Below are 13,120 nucleotides of genomic sequence, written 5' to 3' on the forward strand. Positions count from 1 at the left end.
AAAACAATGAGTTCTGTCAGACACGACGAGAAGCCTAAATTTACTTCACTTTATATCATTTTAAACCTTGTTGATTCACTCCAATGTGTTTTTGGACGATCGATCGATCGGTCGGTCGTCGATGCCAGCACTGATCCTCGTTTTAAGTGATGATCGAAAATATCAGTACTCTACTCTACAAAAAAAAACAGAAAAGTTTTCTTTAAAAATGACTGGTCTCGATCAATGAAGCATTTTAAGCTATTGTTTCAATATTGTCAATGAAATAACGGTACGTTTGTTGCTTAGATGCGTCTTAATTTCTAATTCGAGAATTATTGCAAGTCTTAGCTGATGTACCCAGTAGGCTGGCATCTAGAAAATTCAGGGAAGTTCAGCGAAAAAACTCTTTTTTTTCATATATATATATATATATATGGTTGGGCACAATGTTTGCGAATAGTGGGCAAGTTTTTAAGCAAAAAACCCATAAACTCTAAAGGACTAAAGGAGCGGATCTAACTGTACAATACATATGTAACCAGGACATCATTTGTTAAATATCTAACGACTCTTGGCCCAGTGTGTATATTATGTCGCGCTCCATATATCATGTGACGTTCAATCAAGATTTCTTATTATAGATCTGTTGCCTATTAAATATCCAAAAATCTTAGGAAATAATCTGTCAAGTGAGTGAAACCCTTCAGATTCTAAAGCTTGACTTGAAGTCTTCCCTTTTCGCTGCGCAAGCTATATAGGTGAACTTAGGTGTCTAACGTCGTTGCAATTGTCTTCAAATGAAAATACTTTCGGGAAGACACTCATAAACCAAGGTAAAATGATGCGAGATTATTAGTACGGTCGTGTGTTATATAGAATGAGGACGTGGAAAGCAAGACGCACGATTCCGAATTGTAACTCTTTTATTTCAAAACGTTTAGTCATTTACATAATAAGTCTGATTATCATAAATTTACTGTTATCGACTCGGGTAGTGCATGCTGACAATAAAATTGAATATAACAGCCTTTGGACAAAGCGTTGACTGATTAGTCAGATCACGTATGAGGCCTACAGAACACGAAAATGGAATAATTTAATGTCAGATAGTGCCAGGTTATCAAAACAACCATGCTTGGATTAACTACGCTGTTACTGCACCCACGAAAAAACCAATTTATTTATTTATTTTTTTTTATCAAAGCATAATCCAAGCTATTATTTTTGAGGTTAACAATCACATTTGAGTTCAAAATAGTTATCTTGGTAATGATCTAAATGTTAAATTGTAGGTGCTGGCTAAAATACGAACATATGGAAAAGGGATAATTCGACTTCTAGTAGAGCTCACTGTAAATATAATTAACAAAATTGCCAACATGATCGAGAGTTTGCTTTGGTACTCCTTACCGTTAGTTATCGGAGCGCAGATGCCTCGATGGCTCGGAGTAACACAGCGGAATTAATTATCTTGACGATGTATTACGCTACTAGGCTGCAGCTGCATCGCATTTCCTTCTATTAGACTTCTGAAGTTTTACGTGTTCAAGCATCGTCAAAATCATGTCCAAAACGATATACGTTTAAACGGTTTTTCCCCTTTTCCAGGATCGGGAGACGATCATCGGGACACCAAGGATATCGTCATTATTTCTGGAAGATACGTGGCGGTGGCAATGACTACGACAGAGGCCAAAAGACAAACCGTCCGCCGCGACAAATCGGACCGGCCAGCGATAACCGCACAATTTCGCCTATTCTAGGCCATCCATGGTCAGGTTTCTTTAGCCGATTTATCAGGCACAGTTATCAAATGTTGTTAAAACCATTCTTCATTGAACGTTCGCTAGAGTGATGCCGGGAAAACGGCCGCATCGGTGTCTCTAATCGATAAGTATCAAGGAGTTGCCCAAGTTACTTGTTAACGCAGTTAGTCTGTCCGTTATTTTAATTAGAATTCTATTTTTAGATAATAACCTCAATCTTTCTAATTTGAACGCCATTCAATCAAACTTTTAGTAATCATTCCACTGCAAACCAACAAGGACGTGTGACCTTTTACGTGTCTTGATACCCTATATAACAAACTGTGAAACCAAAGTCAATTTCAGGCCTTTATGCGAATTTTAGGACGATTGAAATTGAGTCATCTCGTTGAAACAACGATTAAATATAAGCTACTTCCTGAAGATCCAACATTTAGAGCAGCAATGAGGCTATAAAGCTGCGATACGATAAGGATGTCCAAGGGCTTTGAGATGATAATTTTTAGTCAATACGGCGTTACTATCTGAGCAATTTGTAAGCTTTGCTACGTAAGGCTACACGGGGCCATGGGTACTCGGCAGTTCAATAGCGACAAAAATACCGAACATCAGCTGTGATTTATGGAAACAACAAAGGAAGCTTCGCGTGTTGATAACAAGCCTTCTTATCCTGTTCAATAAAGGAGAGAATCTCACACTTTCGTCACTCGCAATTTTTCTCTATCTAAATTTGTATATCTATGGCTATACGGAAAAGACAGTCAAAGCACCGCGCAGCGTTAGATAAACCAGAGCTTCATTTGATTTGGCCACTAATTGTCGACAGTTATACACGATGAACCAGAGCATTTTTTACTTGCATCGAATCCAATCTATAATCGGATCTATATTGACGGCCCAGGATTACTCGACGTGGGCCTGCCAGAAGCTGTTTAGCAAGCCTTTTAACAAGCGTCCTTGATAGACGTGAACGTAGACTTGCTGTAGGACGTTTGTGAGATACTCAAGTTTTAATATGCAATGTTTTACTTGAACCTCTCTCAGAGGCTGCTTTTACCGATTCATTAGATAAATCAATAGTAACCAGATTAAAAGCTTTGGCACGTAATAGAGTGCACGCAAACCACTGTAAATAATAAAATGACTTTTGTACAATGATTGAATAATTTACACTTTGAGAATTACAAACGTGAAAAAATTCACAAACGACTCTGTTAGCCATCATAAGAAAAAAAAGGTGTAGGATACAAACATTTGTATATATGCATTTATCCATATAAAATAAGATATACCTATAGATTTCATTGTAATAGTAGTCGTGTGTGACGTTTTCTCGGTATTCTCCAAAGCATATTTTAGCATAAACATAATGTATAATAATCGTCCATATTGATTTATCCCATATGCACAGTGCGAAATAGCCGACTAAATTTTCTTGTTTTAATATTAAAACACGTTTACCTATCACCCCCCGGCATGTATTTTATAGAAACTTTGCTAAAAATCAGCAGATCAAGTCATTTACGCAGTCTCCCAACGTTCAGCCAGAAATTTTGTCGCAAATTATGCATCTGAATGCTAGACAACAGCAAATAACGAGCTACATTTATCTGAACCGTACTTTGACATGCTATAAAGGCAGACCAAAGGGATATTATTGGAATCGATATTATTTTTCGATAATTAAACGTAAAACATGGAAGGTGACCAACGTTTACAATAGGCCACTACTATACGCCGACAGCAATGTCAGCTCGCTTAATTAGCTAGCTCACTAACCAGCTTGGCTGACCAAGTGCACTGATTCCATGGATTCTCGATTAGCTATGCCTTCTGATGTGTCCCTTGATTACTAAAACAAATTAAACGAAAGGACCCTATGTACCTATTAGATGGAGGAACGGTCACCGTATTAGCTAGCACTGAATGAACTCATAGTTGCCATTCTTCACTGATGGCTCTGTGACTTCTTCAAGGACATGCAGTACCCTCAGGTACGGTAAGCGTCGAAAGTTCTTCATGCATCTACCTGGGCACCCGGTAGCGATAATAACATCTTTCATTCAATTCGCCCGTACCGCGGCAGGATAGTGTTATCTAAGCAGGAGAAAACCGATAACTGTGCTAGATGATTTTGGTCTGTCGAGCAGCAAAGCTAGAACGAGAAAGATACAGCGAGAAATACATCCTGCAGTCATCATTCTTCGTAACCGGCTAGAAATTAAACGACTCTCTTATGGGCCTATTGCTTCCTCTGTACTCTTGATGAACTCCGCAGAACGTAATCGGAGTATACAACAGTGCACGGAATCTCCAGACGCAGTAGGCACAAAAAAACAAGACACTGAACGCTTCCTTATGTCAAGCTCGAACTTTTCGCTTCTTTCGTATATACCAATGCATTGCTCAGACGTCTTCACATAAAATCCTCCACACCACTAAGCAGTTTCTATGGGTCCGATCGGCAAAGTTGGTGGGAGCCGCAATCATGCCCTGCGTTGCCGTCGGTCATTGTCATTTACGATATCTAATAGCGGTACCCCAAAGAAATATTGTTCTCCATCCCTGTGTGCGCTTGTAACATGTACAGCAAGTTGAAAATTATCGAATTAAAAGGAATTGCTTTGTAAAAGGGGTCGGACGCTTTATAGGTAAACTCCCTATATTATCCCACGTAGATATAAATAAATCGTATAGTCAGAACACAACGTTACTGGAGAAGTGAACTATATTAAAGGTCTTAGCGTATTCGAGTAGGGTGCCCTTGATTATCGCATTGAAAGGATCTTAGCCTCATTATCGAATTGATAATAATAAAACCTTTAATACAGATGAGGTGGCGCTATGCTGAGACTATTGCGTATTGAAAGGTTTGAGGATTAATTGTCAAGGCAGACTCGGGAGTAGAGTGCTCCTGTCACTATCAAGTATACAGAAAAACTTCTGAGAAAAGCTCAGATTATACTTGTTCTGATTCATAGAACCGGCATAATATCTTTGAGTTGCTTTAGCCAATTGTTTTAGTTGGTTGCATGCTCAATGACTTTGTGAAATGTCTTTAGGGGTAGAATAAAAAAAAATCTTATTCGACGAGCATTACAGATGTCCCATCTCAATGATGGACTTTTGTATCCCTAGTATTATCAAGACCTTCAAACGTATCTACCTCTTTCGTTGACGGCGATTTTGTAGATATGTCGCAAACTTTTATAGCTCGTTACATTATGTTGTTGCAACGCATTATTCTCAAGAATCTTAAATTAAACGAACGATAACGGCACTCGATATAACGGAGCGGGACGGAACCAAACGCAAATGAAAAACAACAAAGAAAAGGGAAAAACACAGAAGTGGGGTTTAAGAAAAAATAGTAATTGAGAGGAAGCGTTTCGTTGTATGAATTTATGTGATTATTTATTCGCTGCGCATCGCTGCTACCGTTAATATTGTAGACTCTATAATATTTTTGTCCTTTGTCGCTCCGTGTATTTCCCATTGCGTTTCCTAGACAACCTACTTTCCGTTGGGCATTCATTCATCCTTTCTCTCGTTCGATTCTCCTTCTACACTTCACAGATCGTATCCTCGATTTTAGTGGGCGTGTTTTTAAACAGTACAGACCGTCGTAAACCGTGGCGGTGTCCGCTCAAGGCGTCAAGAACGTTGAATGACGTGTTGTACGGCCCACAACTAGTTTTTGCAGGCACTGGGCAACGTCGCGTACATCCGAATCGGGCGCAAAAGAAGGGCAGAATAACCGACAAACTTCGTTACTGTGATCGCTGCTTACATCGGACGCTTTGGCAATGTGAAACATTGACAGCGTAATTGATAATTCGCGCTGGACTTCAGATGGGTTACTTCTGTTTCCGCCACTTCCGCTGATTTACTGTGTTAGTTTAGAAGCAAGGGACACTCAGTTGGATGGCCACTGTCTATAAGATTCTGGTAATGCCAACGGCTTCTTATTTCTTCTGGGTGTGTCGAAACGTAACGACTATCGACATGAGCGAAAGCAGCAGAACTCGATTCAATCATAATTCTATTGAGGAATAGCTGGCGTCTATTATTTTTAGTATGTATCATTACAAGCGTGATTATGTAACAGCGGCCATATTACACTATAGGGAAAGCACACGGACAACATATGCACACTCAGGTACACCTTGCAAGCACACTAGTTAAATGGAGAAACATCACTTGCCGTAAGAACATTGACACAACAAGCATGTCGGGATGATTCGTAAATCGCGCCTACTGAATATATTTTGGTTGATATTTTAAGAATTAAAGTTTGATATTGTTACTGGACGAAGGTTAGATATATGTTAGGTAGGCAGTGATCACAACGTAAGAGGTCCTTTTGATTGCGGTTCGGAAACACTGAGCCCTGTCGAGTCCATTATCATTTTATCGCGTGCATCATTTGACAATTGTGCTACTAGTAAATATCACAGTGTTATAACTTCTAATTATTTCTTAATTATCATCCGTTGATATATGTGCAAGTATTGTGCTAACGTTAATCAGCCCATGGCCCCATCAAAAGTAAGGCTCACAAACCTATCAATGAGTTCAGGGAAGTGTCTACTTCTGCGTAAGGTGGAAAAAAAGTTTAGAATCCTTCGTTCACTATAGCTAGTATGCAATTGTGTGAAATAATTGGACGATCGTCCTCTTCGTTTGAGTGCTGAGACAGAGAACAATTTCAGCCCTTAAAGCGGATTTTACTAATTTAAGTCTGAATAATTCAAAATGCCCAATAAAAATCGAAATAATACTAGCGGTAATAACGTTCCCCCAGCAATTAGCAATTCCGTATCAGTTTTTTCAACGGTAACAAAGACGAACTCCTTATCCGGCGTCCAGTTGGATAATGATAATAACAAAGTAGGATTTCTTTCGAAACGACGATATTTATTAAACTCTGCCGCAGTAATTAGGCATTTTACGGTCCCAATATTCTCTAATGCGTGTCTACGCTGTTTTTCTTCTTTGCCTTCGAGCATTTTCACATGCTTTCGTCTATATTTCAATTGATCTTTCTTATTTCTGTGTGTACAATACGAGAGTAAGTCGACTTATCGATTTCTCTTGGCGCCACCGCGCTGTCCGTGGAAAGCTTCGAACAAAAGGACGCATCTACAATTCTGCTCAGAGTTGAGGCAAATCGACACAGTATGTAAGGACAACTGTGCGCCTATCAAAGGCCTGCACTGATTGCACTTTATTATCAACATTTAGCAACATGTGCACATATGGAAAAAATAGTCTCTTTCAGGTGTGAAAACAGCAAGGTTAACTAAAGTAAAGCAGATCAAGTCTTCAATCAGCACTCGTCACTTTTTTTGTCAATGGTTTATTACGAAAAAACTGAGTAAGACAATCATTGAGCTATGGCGACTCGGATTAGATTATTAGTCCGGACAGCGCACCCTACTATTCACACAATTATTATTATTAATGTTATAATTATTATTTATTTTATTATTATTATTATTATTATTTATAATAATAGTAATATTTATATACAACAGGTGGCTTTGGTGACTAGATGCTTTTTATCATAACGATCTCTCTACTAAGTTAGACGGAAGGCCGGAGTTACATTGAACTGCTGCGATATGGTGGGTATGCACACATTTTGCCGCTTCTTCATGATGGATTTGCTTTGTTTCTCACATGGTTCATTCGTATTTCGCCCAAATATCGGAGGCATGCATGGAACGTATTTGCCGTTTTTAATCTTCCTAAACAACACCTCACTCATATAGAGCTACCGCATAACGCATCGGCTATGGGCAGGAAAAGCATGTTCATTTCCTGGGAACATGCCTCGGTTTAGAGGCTTCCTTTTGTAACATAAGCTGCTAGACAATTCGGAACAGGACCATAGCCTATTATTGCCTTGGTGTTACTTTCCAAATATCCCCAGGCTCGAATTCGTTTCGCGTCGTCACCTAATCACACTCTCTTCTCATGTTGGACATTTTGGAGTTTCACATTGCTGGGATCCATTGCACAGTTACGCGTTGTATAAAAGACGCGCCTTGAAATAGAGATTGCCGGCTGGAAGATTGGATACTCGCTCTATTTGACCTATTTCTAGCGTGATTGTTAGGAACTTATCCAGTGTCGCATCTCTACTCCCACTCAAGCTCAATACGAATTAAAGAGATCATTTTTTTATTATTTCCAATCGATTTAGTCTGACACCTTCGAAATCTATATAGGTAAAGGCTCACTGGTTTCAGGCGTGTTTTGTCTCAAGATATCATTGCTTGTCCTCTTGCATATTTCGGCTTAACGTGGATCAACTCGTTTATTTGCTATTCACCCCCCCCCCCCCCCGCCAGCAGGCCTTTCTATCCATTTAAACGCGAAGTAAAGCCTATACGATTCCATATTCCAGACAAAGCTATTGTTCCATAATGAACAGGTGTAATCGATCCCTGTTGTGGCGTAATTGGTGCTGAGAGAGAGGGAGAGAGATAGAGATAGAGAGAGAGAGAGAGAGAGAGAGAGAATATGATGCCCTGTACATATTGGGGATGAGCAGGGATATTTCCTCGTTTAGTGGTAAGGGGGCGAACTGAGGTGAGGATGCGTGGCCGAATGGTCGATCTCCTCGAGCCAGGAGGCAGGTGATGGAGGGAGGTCAGTTCCGGGAACACCAGCAGTGTTAGCGGAAGCAGCCGAGGAGCTAAACGCCGCTGATGCGAAATGGGAATTGAATGGGCTAAAATGCTGAGCCACTACAGGGCCTCCCCCGCCACCTCCAGCTCCTGCAATATTAAAAAAATTTGAAACAAGTCAATAAAAAAGCCCTAAGTCGTTGTTTATAGTCCATTGTGAAAAGGCCCGTTTTTGCTCGAAAATATTGTTTACCACGGTTGCCGTTTTTCTAGACGGGTTTATTAATATACTGCTTTCAGTAAATCCTATCGTAGTTAAGAATTGTATATTAAAAGAATGGTTTATTCAAAAAAAAGAAATAGAAGAGAAAGTTATCCTGAATCGGGCAGGTACGAGGAGGATGACGAGTAGGTTATGTCGTCTAGAAGATCTATTCATTTAAACTGCGGCTGTTTTCTCGTCAAATACAGCAGATGGAAGCTAAGTTAGCCTTAAAGGTTGAGATGTCGAGAGAAGCAGATTTTAATGATAGAAGTAAAATGGCGATAGGCATTCGATGAGGAAACTGATAAATCACTCGTAAAGTGACCAGTTGTTAAGAACTGAATATGCAACCGATCACATTGTCAACGTGGTCCTTGTATTTACCATAGGGGACATGCTATAGCAAAAAGTTCCTGTTACAGTTCTGCGAAGCCAAGCATACAGGAAAGGAAATTCAGTAGAAATGGTTGCACATAACCAAACCTTGCGAGGGAGTATGCGCCGGCGAAGCAAGATTGTATCCTGAATAGGCGGACTGTGGCCGTGCAGGATCTGAGTCCTCGTCAATTACGTGGTCGTCATCTTCAGAGTCGGACGACAAGCCGGCCATACCGCCAACAGCTCCACCACAGCCTCCCGTGCTAAATGGCTCTGATATATCATCTGAAAATCAAAAATCCAAAATGATGAAAACATGTAATCACTTTAATGTAACCAATATTGCGCCCCGCGCCCAATCTGTGCGAACTACTTGAATACTATCAGATAGCATATGATGTACTAAATTATACATCGACTTGCTAAGTAGGCAAGTCGATAGACATGTGAAGCCAACAAAGCCGTGTGCACCAAAATAAACTCATACGACTATGCTATACATTTGCCCGATAAATCATTGCAGCAGTCTCGCCATTTCTGTACTATTATGTCGCGGGGAACTCTTCTGCATGCCAACGAATACTATATGCTCGTGTGTTGCATTACACACAAGCACATTGTCCCCATAAACATTGTCGCTAGAATAGTACAATCCACGTATGTTGAGATACATGTAGGTGTACTTGCTTACGTAGCCTTACAGGACACACACCTCCCGGGAGATTACACCGAAAACGGCAAGGTACCCAGGTAACATTACTCCATATCCCAGAGCAGTCGGCTGCGACCTCTGTTCCCGGTTCGTGATCGGTCCCGTCACCTAACAGCTGGCTAAAGCATACGCTGTTCTGATCTTATTGCTAGATTTGAAAACCTTTGTGGTTTGACTGGATTCGTCGACATCGTTCGAGGCTGTAATCTATTTACAATCGCCAACAAGTGCTGAAGGTTGAAAGTTGGCAGTTATTCGTTCTTGCGTGCCAGAAAATTAGATATGCCAAATCATGTATCAGATAGGTGATACGTCATCATATCATAAGTAGGTGCGTAAGTCATCTGTCGGCAAAAGTTATTGGTAAATCCATTGGCGTGGCCAGTAAAAGATCAGTTTCTTAGGCTAAAGCAGGAAATTAAAGGGTGGCGCCAGATTTGAGATCAAGAAAGAAGGATTATCGGCGCCATAAATAAAGTTATAAGGTTGAACAACCACCACTACTTTGACCCCGGCCAATCTTCCTCTTTCATTTTTACCTAAAGAGACCTATCATCATTACCACTCGCTCAACAGACGCACGGACTAAGGCTATGAGGTTCTCTTTACTTCCCTATTTGGCCAAAACGCTTCGTCCACTCGTCCCTCCTCGACGTTCCTTCTATTCCTCCCGCAAGATTCTCCGTTGTGCCGCAATAGCCGAATTCCATTTGCTAACGATCGCACGGCGAGAATTGAGAGGACAGCTCTACCGCCAAGCTCTCTGCGGTCAGCGAATATTACCGTCGTCTAGGGAACCTACGCCCACCACTGCAGTCACTCTGGCGCAGATACACCACACGATATGTGAAGAGTTTCTCGAAGGTGCTTTTGGTTTGCCCGAAATGGTACGAATGGCACGACGGTAAAGGGACGATAGTGAGTTCTCAGGCAGAGGGCAAAGGGGGATCTGCCGATAAGGTAACGGTAACCTCAAAAAGGGCAACGAGGAACAGCATGCATCTGCAGAGATCATAGGCACTCTAAGGCGACACAAGTGGGAGACGAGGAAAGCCAAAGCACCAAAGCCAGCTCTTTTCAACCAGCGATTGCTGGCTGTGACCACGCCAGATCAGCAACAACTCCGTTCCAATGCGCATTCAGTTGCTTTTGTCTGAAAAGCTTCCCGCGAAACCCCGTCTGCTCATTCGCTCGCTCACCAATGGCCCCCCATAGTCCAGACTCAAGCCTAGGGTGCCTTTCTGTCGGTATCACTGTTCCCTAAGCTCTCTCAACCCAACTAGGGCTTCGAATCTGCTTGCCTGCCATTCATTGCCCACCAGCGAGGCCGCTACAACCCATCGTAGACTCCCGTACGCGCTACGTCTCTGCCCTCTGCGCCTTAGCCTCAGCATCCGGCGTTTCTCTGAACAGCAACCCGCCCCAAGCTTTCCCATTCCTCCCCAGACTTCGTGCCCCCGCAACCATGCGGCCACAGAGCAGACGGATTCCCCAGCTAGGGTACCGGTGCTGCTACTGCTACAGCTAAAGAATAAGCGAGTGCCTCACCAAAGGGACACCCCTTAACCCCAGTGAGTTGCTAGTCGCGCCAGTCAAGGGGCTGAACCCGAGTCTGGGTCTTCTGGCGTGGCCGTTCGGGGGCGGGCGGGCAACCCCGCCGAACAATTTGCTGATTAACTTTTTGAGAAAGGGTCAAGTGTGCGTCCCTCCCACGAGGGAGGAAGGCAACAGAGGGAAAGAGAGGGGCGGCTGGCGAAGACAACCCCTTTGCCGCGCCTTCAGCAGACCAGGCAACCAGGAACTGGCAAAATAGGCAACACGAGTAGCAGCAGAACAGCAGGGATAAGCGAGACCGAAAGTAGAAACCGAAACTACGACCTCTGCAGGAGCCACGAATGAACGAGAGCAAGTAATCATAGCGGAACAGCATAGCGAAGTTTGCAGGAGTGAACTAGCACCTTCGTGCGTAAATATGTGTTACATGATGGTTATGACTACGGGGGCAACGAGAAGGGCAGAGAAATAAACGAAGAAATGTAATTTAAAAAGAGAGGCGGTTGTGAAATATGCCAGCAGCCGAATGAATATGCTTCATAATTAATGTTTTCAGTAGGATACAAACGTAGCTTTTTTTTGCTCATTGCGTTGACAAATAAGCCTTACAGTTATTTCAATGTGATCCATATTGTATCTCCTACGATATTTTTAAATATAATTAGCTTGATCGCTGTTACACAATTACTTATAACGATTTAGGATCGACAAGGTCCAACAGATCACGCGAACGGCATCCAAATATCACTATAGCATTAAATCAACCTCAAGAAATATCAAAAAACCCTTGTGTTAACGTTAGTCTAAAGGCATAACAAAAGCATACCTATTCGGTTGCCTTTTGCGAAATGGATAAAATGTGGTAGCTAAATATTATAACTGTGGGATAGACATAGCGTGGACGAACGAATCCCAGTTATGGCTGTCATCGAGAAAAGACAGGGCCTGGCATAGAACAGAAGAGACACCTGTCGTTCTAAGCAAAAGAAGGCTTCTGGGTTGGTCGCTTTGGAAACGAGTGAAGTGCCTCAGTCAGGCAAAGCAATATTGGGCCTGCGCGAAAAGCTCCAGCAGGCCACTGCCGACGCCGATGTCTGGCGAGGCTATTGCTTAAGTGTACAGATAACAACAACAGGAGGACACGATGTGGCCGCTTCAAGCTAACCAGGACCAGATATTGTTTCCGATGCGGGCACCGCGCATCGTAACCGCAGCGTTCTCATTTCCGCTAGATGGTGAGAAGTGCCTGAGAGGTCGGACGGCCCTAAGAAATAACCTGTATTACATCCGTTTGAAAAAACAGAACAAGTGATATGGAGCCCTAATATAGATACGCACGTTATAGATATTAACAAACTGTGAATAATTTTTGGCTGTAACTGTTGTTGTCGTCTAAGACATTGGAAGTAAAATAGTGACCTTGCACAAAATTGAGGAATATTATAATTATGTAACGCTAAAGGATTTGAGTGCTTCAGGATAATTCTAGTGTATTGAAAACCTTGTATTTGAAGAAAAATTTTAAATTAAAATGTGCACAACTTCAATGTATTCGGTTTATGTGGTGCATGCTCAAAAGCGTGATCAGATGTTGAAGGGGCGAGCATTAGTGCAAAATTGAGCACAATTCATAGCCATGCCTTTTATACATCACGCGTACAACTTGGTCAATCTATTGACTTAGCTAACCTTAAGAAGAATATATTATGATCTGTGTAGCTTTCTACTTCAAACAATCTCGATATCTTTACGTAGACCTTGAATTGTTGTGGGCTGTTACTTGGGTAGGTCCATACCTGCTTATATATCATTTCGCCTGGGGCATCAG

The 13,120-nt window shown here is 41.8% G+C and overlaps 1 protein-coding gene across 1 annotated transcript in view; it reads right to left on the reverse strand.

The window, feature by feature from the left end:
• LOC111269455 (uncharacterized) overlaps positions 1 to 13,120 on the reverse strand; it is a 44,542-nt gene that overhangs the window by 8,093 nt on the left and 23,329 nt on the right. The window contains exon 6 of the mRNA XM_022849061.2: positions 9,132 to 9,311. Coding sequence (XP_022704796.2) covers positions 9,132 to 9,311 — 180 coding nt within the window. The remainder of the gene's footprint in view (positions 1 to 9,131; positions 9,312 to 13,120) is intronic.

Source organism: Varroa jacobsoni, unplaced genomic scaffold (assembly GCF_002532875.2).
Source record: "Varroa jacobsoni isolate VJ856 unplaced genomic scaffold, vjacob_1.0 scaffold_1386, whole genome shotgun sequence".
In the NCBI taxonomy this organism is placed as follows: domain Eukaryota; kingdom Metazoa; phylum Arthropoda; class Arachnida; order Mesostigmata; family Varroidae; genus Varroa; species Varroa jacobsoni.